Source organism: Pleurodeles waltl, chromosome 8 (genome assembly GCF_031143425.1).
Source record: "Pleurodeles waltl isolate 20211129_DDA chromosome 8, aPleWal1.hap1.20221129, whole genome shotgun sequence".
NCBI classification, from domain to species: Eukaryota; Metazoa; Chordata; class Amphibia; order Caudata; family Salamandridae; genus Pleurodeles; species Pleurodeles waltl.
In genome coordinates this window covers 1,309,650,715-1,309,667,408 of record NC_090447.1, presented here as the reverse complement: position 1 = coordinate 1,309,667,408, position 16,694 = coordinate 1,309,650,715, and the positions used below count along the sequence as shown (strand labels likewise).

Genomic DNA, 16,694 nt, shown 5'->3' with positions numbered 1-16,694 from the left:
CATGCCCATAAACTGACTGAACTCTTTTGCCCTTCAGTGAAGCCCTTATTGACACCCAACTGGGCACTTAGGCTAAACCATCTGACCACCAGTCACCTGACAAATCCCCTGCTGCCATGCACCTTCTTTAGGTGTGACCTGGATTTAACTCAGCATCCAACCTCTGAAAATTTGGTGGTACAGGTGTTTACCAGTAGAGTGAAACCTTATACTTCCCAGCCACTCCCAGTGCCTCGTATGTTCTCAGTGATGATGGTTGTTGTAGCTGCCCATCTATGGACTTTGGGGGTACCAGTCTTCTCCTACTTCGATTACTGTCTGTTAAGTGCCACAGTTAGTTACGGATCTTCTCTAAACCACAGCACACCTCTTGACATCATTGGGGTTCTCAGTCACACCTGACTCCTTTTCGGAGGCTTCCCTTCATTGGGGCCCTCCTGGATATTTTCTGCTTTCAAGCTTTTCCACTGGACCAACGTTGATCTATGATCCCTTTGTTTCAGCCTCTTTTCTGGGTCTGTTTTGATGGCTCTGAGGCTTCTTGGCCTACTAACATCTTGCTCTTCGACTATGCATTACAGAAGTATCTGAAGTCTCAATAGGCCCAGCACCAAGGGAACCTATCAGTTTCCATACAGGTGTAGGAAGAGGCATCAAAAACCTTCAGTGGTGACCTGTCAACCTCATTTGGACTAGCAGCATAACCCTTTCCCTACCCACCCAAGAGTTAACAGTGATTCCCAATGCAATGCTACTAGATTGTGGAGATCATCCAGGAGACATAGAGGTCTCCAGCGGGGACCCATCTCCAGATCAAGTTGCTGGAGCTCCAAGCGATTCACTTGGTGTTGAAGGCCTTCCTGCCCTCCATAAAGGGACCAATGCAGCATTTTCTCACAGACAATACCACTGCCATATGGTTCTGCAAAAATCATGGTGCGGTACGTTCCTGGGTCCTATGCACCTCTTGAACTAGCTGAATCAGCTGGTGGCATCTAGAGAACCACAAATGACAATTACACTCGGAGGTGTGATAGGGCATGGTCTGGCAGTAGGAAGAACCCTGGTTTGAGCTCTTTCTCGGAGACACATTCCACCTAGAGCTTTCCCTCCACTGTCTTTCCTGCCCGAGTTCTGAAGAAGATAAAGAACAACCAATCCCAAGTCAACCTAGTGGCTCCAAATTGGACGAGCCAGAAGAGTGTGGTATCTGTAACTTCTGTGCTTGAATATCTGCCCTCTGATTATACTGCCACTTTGGAAGGACCTTCTATCGCACCAGGGGAGAGTCTTGCACACGAGCCTGCGTATCCTACTACTCCATATGATGAAATTTAGCTGCAATAGTTAACTTCCTTTGATTTTCCTTCTGTGGTTGTTTGTGTCATTTTGAAAGCCAGGAGCCCACAACAAGTGTTGGCTCGTGCAGTAGATGGCATTGCAGGTAGAACTGTTAGATGTGTTATTGTTTGCCCAGTGTTTGGCACAGCAAGGTCTTTCTATGGGCACAGTTAAAGGTTACCTATTGCCCAATCAGCCTTTTTAAGTTTTCCAGACCAAAGATACTTGGTCAAATAATCGGATGTGATGCATTAAAAGCTTTACTGGATGTATTTCCACCTAAGCCCTTTGTCATTCGACAGTGGGATTTAAATCTGGTTCTCACATTTCTGATATGTACCTCTATTGAACCAATGCACAATTGTCCATTGCACCCACGCACCTTAAAAACAGTCTTCCTGGCTGTGATAATATCAACACACTGAATGTGTGAACTCCAGGCCTTTCAGTCTAACCTCACTAAGCCACCTTTTTTCCAGACAAACTTGTGTTAATGACTCAAGCTGCATTCAAACCAAAAGCGATAATGCCTTTTCATGCTGGACAAGCCGTCACTCTTCCAGCATTATCTTTGTCCGACTCCATTGTTTGGAAACTCAGGAGAACACACATTTTTTGCATTAATCATACCAAGCAACATCAGACGGATTATCAGCATTTGTGCGGTTCTATAGGGTGAAGAAGGACTATGCTGTTCAGAAATGGATCATCTCTTGATGGATAGTCCTCTGCCTTAAGATTTTCTAAGCATTGGCTAGGAAGAAACGTCCAGAAGGCTTAACAGCTCATTGCGCCAGGAACAAGGCTGCTACCATTGCATTGGCATGCAGAGTGCCAGTCCTGGATATTTGACAGGCAGCTATATGGGCATTAGGGCATGTTTATGGGGCTCTTCTGCCTCGACAGTCAAGTCTGTCGAAATAAGCATTTTGCCCCTGCATTGCTACAGGACTTTGTAGTCTGAACCATTCCACAGATCCCCCACTTTGGGAGATACTGCTTTGGTTTATGTTCACACAGTGAAGACTATGTGGTTAGAAGTGTCCATCAGAAGAAAAACTTACTTACCTTTGGTTATGCTCTTTCTGATAGATACTCTATCTATTGCAGATTCCTCATCATCCTCCAACCTTCCAACTCTGTGGTCTGATCTGCCCATCTAAATAGATCCCAATTTGGGAACCTACGCAGTGGTTCATTCAGTTTGCTGTTGGGCTTGGCATACATGGGTGGCGCACACATGCTTCTCCCCCTGGGGAAATTCACAAGGTGAGGCCGCTGCGTTTAGATAGAGTATCCTCCAGAAAGCATTACAAATGATAAGTAACTTACACGCACTGTAGAGACACACGAAAATGTAGTACTCTTTCTTGATCTTATCCTCTTCTGTGAAGGCAATAAAAATAAGCTAGAGTGACATGATAATTACCCTTCGTTCTCACCTGCAAATGTGGTATGTAATTCTAAAAGTTATGATAGGTTGTTGTGGGGTGTGCACATAATTTCTTTGTGACCCGCCAACAAGATTCTGTTTTCTTCACTAAAAATCTTTTTCTTTAGCCAAATACTACTGGGTGGGGTGAAAGTATCTTAACTCACTGCATGCAACACAGACCAGGAACTATATAAATTTGATTTGGTGAATGAAAAGTTCTCAAAGCTTTGACACCCTTCTTTGGTAACATGCTAGGTGTATTTTTCTTCACTGCCTACCTTTCCTTTTGATTCATAGGCAGTATAAAATTTAATGGCTCAGAAAGAATACAATGGCTACAGTTGGAGAGAGCTAAGATCTCAGCAGACTTCCTAAAGTAATATTAAAAGTGAAACAGCTGTAGTTGCAGCTTAGAAGCCTGGGGTGCCCAGACAGCTTACATTTAACTAACAGGAGTGTCCCTTCATCAGACCACTGTGAAGTAAACTAATGGTCTGGTAGGCCTGATATTGATGTAAGAAAAAGTTAAAAACACAAATGTATGACAATTGCATTAGAAATAAGGTTGCACTGACTCTTTCTTTGTGCTTTGTGTGCATGAGTTACATCTGTTAAGTTGTTTTCTTTATGTTTTTTCTTATGAAAGGATACAGTGGAGAAGATTTGTATTAAAGAAGGAGATGCAAAAAAAGGGTAAGTTTATGCTTTTGCGTTTGGTAAAAACATGTTTCTGTGCTTGAATAGGAAGCTGAAATAATTTCTAATCAGTCACCTATCTTATGTATGATTAAGGAGCCAAATAAAACAGTATCCCGTTGTTGTCAGGGCTGCATTGTCAATTCTATCATTTTGGGTTAAAATAGAAAGAAATGTCATGCCAAGCATATGTTACTTAAATTAACTCTGTTGATACTGAGCTCTAATATTTAGTGTATGTTTCGTTTTTAAATGTGTCCTCATACTCATAAATAAATTATGATATTTAATGTCATATTTAGATTGTAGACTTTGTGCACTGTCAATAGCAACATAAACAGTATTGCAAAGATAGTCATATATTTGGAGAACCAGATTGAAAAGGCTCATAAATCAGTTATCTATGTGAATGGGCGCCCAGGGCATTCGGGGAATACTGGCCTCAAACTATGACAGCATCAGCCAATTACCTGCTATATCCAGTTCTTACTTTACTATTTGGAGGCAAAACTGATCATCAAGGGTGCCCTTTATCACTTGATCCTTTTGCTACCTAGACAGAGGGGTCAAAGTCTTACTCATGGAGGTCGTGTGGGGAGAGACTCTGAACTCAGTTAAGTAGGTACCAACAATAACTATTGCTTTGTCTGGCTAGTAATTTTACTTGAAAAGAAAAACTATTTTATTCACAGCACACAGCGAAACACTCCATGTCTAAAATGCAGCAGAAAAAATATTAAATACGGTTAACACTGGCAAGTCAGAATCATTGCCATTGCTCCCTAGTTCATTATTGGGAACATCACAATAATAGTGCAAAAACAAAATCAGTGGCTCCAAAGGCTAGTGGGTGCAATCTCCTTTCACGTCCCCGAAGGCAGTACTCAAGCACTGATAATTCTGGAAAGGTCTGATTGCCTTTAGGTTACTGTTGGCGCAGCCTCAGTGTAGGCCAAAATTACTTGTGACCCCCATAACCTTGGCTGCACACTGCACTTTTAAAACTTTGATGTGCGGGCTTCTCCCACATTGTGTTGTCAGCTGGACTGTGGGGAACACATTCAGGTGTGTGAGAGTGGCTGCACCTGACTTTGTCCCAGTACGGCAGCCTTCTGCCTTATACCCCTCAGGAGGAGCCCATTCTGAGTTGTAACAGTGATTTTGTTGAATCACACTTTATCTTGTTGAACTGCTGAGGTGTCGCCCTGGTGGTCAAACCACCAAACTCGTTTATAATTTTTTTTGCTGCAGAATTATCAGAGGTGCTTCTTAGACAGTTCTGTGTTTTGGAGATTAAAGTTTTCCCAGGCAATTCGCGATTCAGGAAGTGGATTACCTTGATGTGTGGCACAATGCAGGTAATGAGGGTTGCAAGGCCTTTTTATGCAGATCCTTCCTTCGGTTACAGAGTACTAAGTTATTCCTCTATAGTTCCTCACTGCCCTCCTGTAATGCAAGGGTACCTCAAGATCCCCTTCATGCAAGGGTACCTCCAGCCTACCTCCAGCACCCCTCCTCAGCAGTGATTTGACTCTTGCCTTTAGGGTGGTGTTGAGGCATCTCTTCTTGGTAGGATGCAGACCTTCTGGTTTCCGTCTTGAATCTGGCAGTCAGTCTTGAGTTGGTAGTCAGTGACCACAACCCTGGAGCACAGAGCACTTTTTCAGTCTCGACTATTGTAGGACCCCTGGCAATGGCTGACAACAAATATGGGCACTGTCAGACCAGGCAAAGAGATCTAGAGGATACCTAGGTGCAATGTACTGGGGCAAACCCCGACCACATGCCTGGGTAACAATATTGAAAACCTGGCAAGTTGCAAATCAGCAAAATGGCTTAGGGTAGGTACTTACATTGGAGACACTGCTGTCTGGTTCAGCAAACTTGCATGACCAACGGACTCTGAATTGTCTACATCAATGGGACACAGTAGGTGTCTCCAAGTTTGGCGACATGGGAGGGGATAAGCTAAGTTTGAGGACCTACCAGGGGAATATGAACTGTTATGAGTCCCAGGACTGCACATATCTCCACTGCACCTACAGGAGATAAAAATAGATTCTCCATAATGGATTCTTCATTGAAGTTAAGGGTGCTTTTCACTCCAGTACATAAGCACCCTATGTCCTTAGTGAATAGAGCGATTATCAACAAATTCCAATGCCACACTCAGAACAAAAGGTGCAAGAGATATATGACCACTAGATGATAATGACTGAAATGAGGCATGTGTGTACCCATAGGAAGTTGCTATAAACGAGGGATTTAGATTTAGTCAACCTAAAAATCTGCATCATACATATAACATTCATTGTCTACAACAGCTACCTCTGAGATTGCCACCAAAAATGCTCTTTGCCCCCAAAGCTAGATCTTCTAGGATAGGATCAGAGACCATGTTTATAAACGATTGAGATGGAGTTTCACATTACAATATAATTAGCAACATTGGGAACATAGAGAGACTCAACTGTGACAGAATACAAATATATTTTCTGCCGCCTGACCACGATGATAGCTGGAACAGATATTGCATAGGGTTTCATTGAGCAGACACCTCGCACCGTGGAGACCTCGGGTAGAAATTTGAATTAGTACATGATGATGGAGAAAGTGAACTACATTTACGTAGGCATGCTCCTCCACCCATCCCATACCCACCCGCAGCCCCACCTCCCACCCCTCATCCCACAAAAGAAATGAAAAGGTGTGGGATCCCTGGATGGAACTTAGATGGCTGATTTGGGAAGGCAAGCAAGATGGATGGGACAGTGTCTTTTGCTTATGAAATACACATTGAAGACTGATTCTGGGTTAGGGAGAATTATGTATTAGAATGAGAAGGGGGGCCAGTAAGGTATGAAAGCCTTGATAAATCTTTCTACAAAAGAAAAACATGTTTTCTGATGTCTTGCAGTTGAAAAGTGCCTGTACTAAGTGCACAACAATAAAATGTGTTTAAAAAAAAAAATCCTGACGTATCAACTGGATGTTTCTGCAACATACCTGTAGTCATTGTGCAGATAGAAACTGTGTTTTCAATGGATCTAGCTCTGGTCCTGTGTAGAAAAGTGCTTCTTTTGACATGGTCACACTCCAACACTTGTTGCCTGGTTCCTGGTGTGATTTTGACTGCTAGTGCAATGGCTCCCTGCTAACCAGGTCCCCAGTGCCAGCTCTCTTTCCCCAATACTGAACAGTCGTATTACACAATTGACAAAACCTTTGGATACCCGTGTAAGTCCTTATTAAATGGTATCCCTGATACCTAGAGCATGGGGTACTAAAGGAAGGCCCCTAAGGGCTGCAGCACGAATTGTGCCATCCTCAGGGATACCCTCTCTAATTGCACACAGTGCTGCTGTTGCAGACTGTGTGTCTTGGTGCCGAACTAAAATAAAAACACTTGTGTGCCATGTCCCCTAACGCTGCATGTAATATATGTAAGTCACCCCCCTGGCAGGCCTTATAGCCCTAAGGCAGGGTGCATTATATTGCATGTGAGGGCATAACTGCATGAGCAGATATGCCCCTGTTATATCTTTGTCGATTCTCAAACATAGCAAGTGACCAGTGAATCCATTTTAAGTACATGTGGTGGACACTTGTCATTACGAGGTCCCCAGCTACATGATGGTTTCACTGAAGATAGGGATATTTGGTATCAAACATCTTGTATTAATTAACACTCACTGAATCCAGTGATGGATTTATTAACACATGCACTCAGAGGGCACCTTAGAGGTGCTCACTGAAAATCTACCAACTTCTAGCATGGACACTGACTGGTCAAAACCAGTGCAACCACCTTAGACAGAGTTGTGGCCCTTTGAGAGCTTAAAACAAGGCCTACTCTGAGCGAAGGTCCTAACACCTTTTCCAGCCAGGATGGACATTCTGGAGCGGGGAGCTTCAAAGACCTTGCTGCCTTTGCGATGCGAGCCAGGCCTCCCCAAATAGTAGTGGAGGCCCACCCTAGTTCCTGATCCCACTTTTGGTGGCAGGACCAGTGATAAAATTAGGCAGATTAGGAGGCATGCTCACTTTCTGCCAGTCCCACTCCTAAGGTGGATGACCTGAAATGAACACTTCCTTTTAAATTCCTCCAACTTATTTGGAAGAAATTTAGGTCACTAGGGTTAGTGTTATTCCCACTTCCCAACAGATGTGGTCATAAAAAGGGTGTAGTTACCCTAATGGCGGGTAGCCCATTGGCTACCACCAGGCACTCCTTGTAACACCCCTAAATTCAATATTTAAGTGGCATCCCTGAACCCTAGAACTCAGATTCCTGGCGACCTAAGCAGAGCCGGACACTACAGAGTCACATCAGCAAAGAAGACTGCAGACAGCAACTAACTTGGCACCATCCCTACCGGCCTGTCAGTAGCCCTCGATGATACTACGCCTAAAGATGACCCGTCCTGCAGCCCAGCAACTTCTCAAACTTTGGGAGGACTGCCTGCTTTTGACAAAGACCAAGATCTCCCGAGAACAGCGGACCTGTTCAAGAAGAGACCAACTTTAAAAGAAAAAGAACTCTGCCCAGCGGAATCGCATAATGGCCTCCGCACCCACCTCTGAACACGGTGCCCACGGCCCGAGTCGCAGTGGCCTAACAGTCCTGTGAAGGTTCCCCAGCAATCCGGAGCCCAAGTCCACTGTGGGCTGACCACTGACAGGCTCTCCCTCAAAGCCAACAGCCTCAGACCGAAGGACACCCCTGCACCCGAAGCCCATGGGCCTTAAGGAGCTGGACCGATGATTTCCCTAAGTCCCCTATCATCAGAACTCACGTGGGCAGCTGTGGGTTTTCTTCGTTCTCCCTCCTGGCATGAGCCTGCAGCCTTTCTCCTTAAACCGATCTCCCCCATTAATTAACATTGGGTGCCCATTGCTGTGTTGGCACTCTTTACCAGGCTGCTGCAGTGCCGCTGAGCGTGTAAGTTTGGTGCAGCCTTATGGCCCCCCTTGTGCTTACCTTAATCCCAGGAGTTTGACTCCTGACACCTCTTTACTCACCTGTGAGCAGTGCATCTTCGTTCACCACCAGTCTCTATTTGTTAACTTTGGGTGCCCAATGCTGTGTTGGCTCTCTGCATTCGGCCACCCCGTGCCGCAGAGGGTGTAAGTTTGGTGCTGCCTTTTGGACCTCCCTTGTGCTTACCTCATCCCCAGGAGATCAACCCCTTACACCGCTTTACTCACCTGTGAGCAGCACATCTTCGTTCACCCCCAGTCTCCATTGATTAACATTTGGCACCTGACCCTGAATTTGACCTCTGCACCTGACCGCCCCTGTGAGTGCACTCTTGATACTGATTTGAACCTTGCCTGGTGTTGACCCGAAACCCTGAAGACTGGATTTGTAAGTTGCATACTTAACTAAAAAATTGCATTCTAGTTTTCCTCCCATAGGTTAACATTGAGAACTCTAAACATTGTTGACTTTTGAAACTGCAAAGTATTTATCATTTAAAAAGTGCATACCTTATAACAATGTACTTAGGTTCACAGCATATATAAAAGCAAAATGTTGTTTTTTAGGGTCGAGCCTGCGTTGCATGCGCTCGCGCATGCGTATTGCAGCGAGACTCTTTTGTATTTAGAAAAGGGCTCGGAGCTCTGTCAACTTCACATCAGTGTATTTTATTGGTTCGTGGGCTTCCCTAATAAAATCTGCTTGCTTTCATTAGTGGAAGGCACGCATACCTCATGCCTTTTCTGGTGGCTAGCCCTCCTCCAGTGCAGCGACCAAGTACAGAAATCATGCGAGGCTCGCTGTTTTCCATCGGGCTCGTGGACTTTTTTTTCTCTAATTTACGAGCGCGATCTCGCTTGGCAGAAGTCGAGCGCTTTACATACTTGATTTCCCTTTTCGGGTTATGTACATAAATGCACTTTTGCCCGATAGGTGAAAAGTCGGGTTAAGAGTTTACAACGCGATCTGCTCTAACATGAGCAAATGTGAGACCTGTTGCATTGTAAATGCTTGTCTTAATTGGTCTCGGATTTATTAATTGAGTGTGTGTCTCATGTATTACCTGTCTGAGTACAACAAATGCTTAACAAATGTTTAACACAACTCCTTGACAAGCCTAATTACTCACCCACACTACCACAAACAGAGCATTAGGCCTATCTATTTTAGCCTCTGCAAACCAACTGGGGATCCACTGGACTCTGCACAGTGCACTTCATTTTAGTGCAGTATATAGAGAGCCACCGTCCTACAGCCTTGTTTCAGCAAATTCCTGACTTTTGTGAATTCCTACCAGACTAGTCAACCCACAGTCTTTGTCCTCTAGTGTTAGCAGGGAGGAGGGCTGGGGATGGGGGACAGTCCAGACACTTCGAAGTTGGCCTTTTGTTCGTATCCTACACATCTGAGTCTGGTCCCTATCAAAGATCCTCAGGAATGCCTTGCAGGACCCTCCATTTCATATAATTGTTTAGGAGGCTACCTTCAACCTCCATCTTATATATCAAACAAAGGGGATTCAGAATTGATCCTGGGATGTGACTGTCAAACACAGCACACAGAAAATATTTGGGACAAGATCATATTACGTTCTTCCAAGCATTAAGTGAAGAGCCTGCACTACAACCATCCCAACAATTAAACACACTGGTCAGATCTAAAATACTTTCTCAAATTCAATGTTCTTGAAGCTAAATTGACTATGGGCAAATTCCTGGCTTCCAGGTATTGCTTTGCTAAAAATCTCAGTCCCTTAGATGATGATGGTGACAGGTTATAATTTCAGGTGGCATCTTGTGAACTAGCCACACACATCAGCCACACAGAGGTCTGCTGTGTGTGATCCAAATTAAGTATTTTCACTAAATTAAATACTGTTGATTGCTTCTGGAAGAAGGGCAGGAGTGGCTCCCCGAACTGCATTAGGTGCCAGATGCAAACTGAGTATCTGTTAAATTCATGGGGATGTGCAAGTATTTATTAATAATTGCGGGATTGTCCTGTCAGTTGTCCTGGGCTGGCTAATTAGTATTTCCCCTAAAGTGGTCCTCCTAGGACTGGTGGAAGGAAATATGCCCGTATTGATTTGGAGCTAATAATTAACAAAAGATATATTGCTAAGTATTGGATATTGTAGGAAGCTGGCACTCTATATACTATATCAAAATGAGATATTCTGTGCACAGAGTCCAGGTGTTTCCCAGAGATTTAAGAGAGGCTAAAGTAGATAATACTAATACTCTCTGTTGTGGTAGTGTGGTCGAGCAGTTAGGCTTATCAGAGGGTAGTGCAAAGCTTTTGTTGTACAGACAGAGGCAATAAAGGAAGCGCACATTCAATGACTAGCACCAGGCCATTTTTTATATAGCAAAAATATATTTTGTTACTTTATTTCTAGAACCACAAGATTCAATTTGCAGGTAAGTACTTTTGCAAGTAAGTATCCAAGATATGTATCAATACCACTTTGTTTCAATTTGGCAAGTTAAACGGTTTTCAAATAAATAGCAATAATCTGTTTTAAAAGTTGAGTGTGCAATTTTCACAGACAGTCCTAGGTGGGAAGAAAAGTTAGCACAGTTTCGAGGTAAGTACAAGACTTATATTTCCTGTCTCTGAGGGTTAGGATGTCCACAGGTTGGGGTTCAAGTTAACCCTATATGCCCACTACCAGTAACACAGGGCCGGCCAGGGCAGACGTCAAAGTTGAGTTTGTTTTAACATGTGCTCCTATGGAGACTGGGGCCACTGGGAGTCAGGCCTGCTTGCAGGTAAGTACCCGCGTCTTCAGAGGGCAGACCTGGGGGATTTAGAGGAGCATTGGGGGGGAGGGCACAGGTCAGCACCAAACACACACCCTCAGCTGTGCAGGGGCGGCCGGGTGCAGGGTCCAAACACAGATTTTCTATAGGGGAACCCATGTGGTCACAAAGAGGCTGAAGGTGAAGTCTAGGTAGTCGGTTCCAGGAAACTAAAGGCTGGAGAAGAAGGAGGGACTTCTGCTAGATGTTGCTGCACCAAAGGTTGGATTCCTCAAGGCCAGGGGGTTACGTGGGCAGGGGTACCTTTGGGCGTCGGGAATCTTCATCTGGTTCTGTCGCGGTCAGTGGGGTCCTCCGGATTCAGGCTGCAGGCATTGTCGTGTTGGACAGGAGGGGTCAACCCAGGGAGACTGGTACAGATGCTCACAGACAACACCACCACCTTATGGTACTGCAGCAGACAGGGCGGAGTGGGGTCACGGACGCTGTGCCCAGAAGCACTGCACCTGTGAAAATGGCTGGACCACCAAGGTGATGAACCGCCTGGCAGGATTGTTGAATGCCAGGGTGGACAAACTCAGCTGTCAATGCCTAGTGAATTACGAGAGGCAGTTAAACCAGGAGGTGGCACAAGCTCTCTTCCAAAATAATGAAAACCTTGGCTCAATATGTTCACTTCTGCTGAGAACACACAAGGTCAGCACTTCTGCACTGTGTAGTTTCCAAGGTGTCTCTTAGACACTTTTCGCCCTGAGGGAAGGTGGGACTCATATTTGCCTTTCCCCCAGTCCCACTCTTTCCATGAGTTCTCAAGAAATTCATGACTGACTGGGCCCAAGTCATCATAATGGCCCCGGATTGGGCACGGAGAGTATTGTATCCAACATTCTGGGCCTGAACATCTGTCCTACGATTAGGCTGCCCCTCTGGGAAGATTTGTTGTCATAGCAGCATGGCAGGGCTTTGTACTCGGACCTTCGCAATCTCTACCTCTATGTTACGAGATTCGTCAGCTACAGCTGAACACCTGCAACCTTTATTAGGAGGTGTTATCATCTTGGCAGCCAGGCGCCCCTCTAAAAATACTGTATACTCCTGTTGTTTGGACTATTGTGTGGCATGGTGCGGTACTTGGCAGACAGATCCCCACTCCAGGCAACGTTATCTATAATTTTGTTGTTTGTTTTGCCCCTGCCTTGGCAAGACTTTGCTCTGGGCACAGTTAAAGGGGACATTTTGGCTCTTTTAGTTTTTTTGGAGTTGCCATATAGCCTGCATTGTTTAAGTCTCAAGTTGTTGTGATCTTTTTGAAAGATTTATAACATTTGTTTCTTTCCTCTCCCTTTGCCAAGTCACAGTGGGACCATAACGTGGTCCTCACATTTCTGATGTGCTCTTTCGTTGAGCTGCTTTACAGCTGTTCCCTTTGGCTTCTCACCCTCAAGATAATGTTTCCTGTCACCATGACATCAGTACAGCATTTGAGTGAGCTTCAAACTCTTTGTGTCAACCCGCCAAATGCCACCTTTTTCCCCAGACAAGCTGGTTTTGTGGCAACATGGGTATCTTCCTTGCCTAAATGTGTTCCACCATTCCACATCGGTTAAAACATCACCTAGCAGATGGTCTATGCTCTGCCTCATCCCCTAAGGAAGAGGAGAAACTCTACTGTTTGGATCTCAAGAGAGCTCTAAACGTTTATATTTATCGTACCAAAGAACACTGAGTGGATGATGAGCTCTTTGTGGGGTTCTCTGGATCGAGAAATGGCCAGGCTATTCAGAACCATCTCCCCTGGATCATGCTTTGCATTACGATCTGCTCAACATTAGCTAAAATGCATTCTTCGGAACGACTGCCTACTCATTCTGCCAGGACCAAAACTTCTACCACTGCATAGGCATGCAGAGTGTCTTTTCTGGACATTTGCCAGGTGGCTACATGAACCTCCCTCTGTACGTTCATGAAGCACTATTGTCTGGACAGTCTAGCTCATCCCAGAGTGGCATTTTGCCTGCTTGATCCTTTGGATTTTCTGTTTTGAGTCCATTCACAGGCCCCACTTCAAATAGGTATTGCTTTGATATATATTCAAAAGGTGAGGAATCTATAGCTAGAAGTCCCTTTTAGGAGAACAATTTAGTTACCTCCTGTAATGCTTTTTATGGTAGAGGTATAGCCTCATACTTCATGTTCTATGATTGGACTCAATCCATTAGTTCAGAGGTTCCCAAACTTTGTGCCGTGGCTCCCCGGTGCGCCATTAAAGCTAGCCAGGGGCGTTGTGAAAAGATGCACTTTATGAAACAATTATGTGCAGATGGTGCCAATTAATCTTATGACCTAACAGGAAATCAATTTTTAAAACTGTAAATTAATATAATTCGTCTTTTTTTTTTTTTTGTTCATTCCTTTGTTACTGGAGCTCGATAAATTACACAACAGTCACATAATTAAAATATACAAACAGATACCAAAGCCCTAAATTGGGATTGTCATCGAGGACTATGGTAGTTTCATAGACCGTATTTCACAGGCTCGGGCACCTCCTATTGGAAAGGGATTGAATCGTTTTCAGGTAGAACTACTTCATTTATTTCTGTATGATATACATAGCATGTTTATTTATTTCCTAATGTCCTTGGTTATTCCAATGCTCAACATGTGGGCAACCTGCCAGTTGAGGGGGAAGCTGCTTACATAGATTTGCCCACTGGTTCGGTGTAAACACCTTTATGTTTTTCATTAAGCAAACCCATTCCTGTGTGTGGGTAACAATCCTCTTTTATCAACTCAGAAAATTCCTCTGTCATGTTAGCCAAATGTACACCCAAGTGCTTTGCAAAAATAAAGTTTTTTTTTTTAAATTAAACAATTGTTACATTTTTATTTTGTTATATTTATGAATATGGTACCTTCATCGGCTCCATCCCAATTATTTTTTAGAGAGAAAAATGGAACTACTCTAGAGGCCGGACTTACACCCCCCCCACCCGCCAAAAACAATTAAGGTAATGGGGAGCCATGGCCGGTGGCGATTAGGTCAGGGGAGCCTCGGGTCAAAAAAGTTTGGGAACCACTGCATTAGTTAAGCAAGTCTAGGAATCTGCACCCTGTTCACAACCAATTTGCTATTTGGACTCTGCTTCTAGGAACAGGGACGGTCTCTAAAGCAACTGACTTCAGCACCTGAAAGTGATGCCTATATAGGCCCTGCACTTCATTTCTGGAGTGGAAAGGTGTCAGTAGGAAGCTGCATGGCACCACTTACTAGAACACAGAAGTGCTACTGAAAAGTTTCTGGATCCAGTCTGATACATGGGGAATTTTCAAAAGGTGTGGTGTCTGCAGCTAGATAGAGTCTCTACCAGATAGAGCATTGCTGAAAGGAAGTAGCTTGCTCTTTCATGCTCCTTGATGCCAAAAAATAAACAAAAACATTTACTCTCTACATGGGGAACTCCTGAACCATGCAGTGGACCATTTCTGTCCCAACACTACCATGACAGGTTTCTTGTACCCTAATGATGTTTTAACCTTTATTAAATAAATCTAGCAGTTTTTGAATGGTGCAAACCTGGATGAGAACTGTCAAAAAATGTGTTATATGGTGTGGTTGTGAGACATTACCATTTAATATAATACCAACCTATCTAAGACCAGTCAGGTTTCGTTTTTTAAACCTTAGCTCAACCCTGGGTAGCAGTGGCTCCAAGCATTCAGGCGTACACAGTGAACATGTTAAGCATTCAAACAGCTTCAAAACAATTAAAGCAAAAATAAATAAGTCACTAAAGAAATTTCACACCAATTTACAAAAAAGATTCGATTTTTGTATAGTTTTTGAAACCAAAGTGAAAAATATCTGCTGGAGAATTCCGAAGATATAGAATTTTCAAAGTAAAGTAAATCAACACTTTTTACTTAATCACCAACGAGCACTGGGAAAATCAACCAATTTGGCACCTGGAAACTTTTTCAGGAAAACTTTGGTAGGTATGAATACGGTTATTTAGAGTTACTTTCGGCAACCAACACTGGCAAGGAGCTAGTCAGGGGGACCATCAAGGTCCACAGAAACAGTTTCTCCTCCAAGAAAAGCAGTCTTCATTTTGGTTCAGTTCGGTTCCAGCATCACTGGCTCCTTGCAAAAGACTTTTATGAAGTGGTCCTGATGTAAGGGATACAGGATGCTCCAGATGCTCAAGGATGCTGAAGATGCTGTGCGGTCGACAAGGTCTTCTTGGGTTTACTTCTTAATCCTCAGGTTCGATGAGGCAAACCTGGCCACAAGGGTTGACGTCCCTCGAAGTCCGCTCAAGTTGGGTAGAAGTCCAATCACCACTGGCCTACCAGTCTGTTGTTACTGCAGTTTCAGCGGTTTCCTTCTTTAGGCGATAACTTGCCTTCTCTGAAATCTAGCTCCACTCAGACAGCTCCCGTGGGTCCAGCGGATGCGAGGACAACTTATGAGCATTGGATTTGCGAATCTGGGCTACCAACTCGCCCAGCCAAACTTCTTCAACTGGTGTGGCCCTGTGCTGCGAGCTGAAGGTGACTCTTGAAGTCTCATGCTTTGTCTGGGTTCAGGATTCCACTTCTCCACAAGCAGGACACAGCAGACACAGCCTCTTTTCCTTTTCCAGGCACCAGGTACAGCAGGTGCAGTCCACATCTGTGCAGCCTCTCTTCACCAGGAGCATGCTGCAGCAGAGCAGGCCTTCTTCAGTCCTCTTCTCCAGTCCAACAAGATCCGAATTCTGGGTGTTTGGAACTCTCTTTTTATGCAAATAAAATGCCCTCCAGGGAGGTCATAGTCACTAGCCAATGGGCTGCCAGGTTCCCTCCTACCTGATGACAACTTCCTGTGAAGTGTGGCATATGCCTATTCCAGAAGTCTCTATTCTACCCACTCTGAAGGTGGCAGCACCCCTATCTTAATGTAAAGAGTTCCGTAGCCTAACCTAGAGATGTGGCTACCAAGTGGGCTACACACCCATGAAAAAATTGTTTCCCCCTTTCTGTCTCCAGTGCCGGCTTGTCTTCCAAAACTTAAAACAGCCCTTCTCCTAGGTGTTTACCATTTGTCCTTCAAAGGGAGCTTCTCCTTTGAATCTCGCCTTTTGAGCCAACACCTGTGTGTCTTCTTAGCAGGGAGAGGTAACATCTCTCCTCCACACAGACTTCTATTGTGTTATGTCCTGGGAAGAGTTTTCACATCTCTCCAGGAGAGAAGAAAGCTGTCTTAAGAACAGACCCCATGTGCAGCCGTGAATGAGGACAGAAGACTTTGGGCAACAAAGTGAGAACTTTTCAAAAGTTGCACACTCCAACAAGTTACATTAATTTCGATTTGAGAATCAAGTTGGACTTTATGTAACAAGTTATTTCATAACTTACAGTACCAACATTAGTAGCCCCAGTTAGAAGTTAAAAAAGGCTGATATGTTAGCTTGTAACTGCTCTCACCAACGGGGCT

General features: G+C 44.3%; 1 protein-coding gene across 4 annotated transcripts in view; it reads left to right on the top strand.

Annotated features, from left to right (window-relative positions):
* PARP4 (poly(ADP-ribose) polymerase family member 4) overlaps positions 1 to 16,694 on the top strand; it is a 1,744,976-nt gene that overhangs the window by 555,761 nt on the left and 1,172,521 nt on the right. For all 4 annotated transcript variants that reach the window (XM_069202293.1, XM_069202292.1, XM_069202291.1 and 1 more), the window contains exon 19: positions 3,423 to 3,469. In XM_069202293.1, the coding sequence (XP_069058394.1) occupies positions 3,423 to 3,469 (47 nt within the window). The remainder of the gene's footprint in view (positions 1 to 3,422; positions 3,470 to 16,694) is intronic.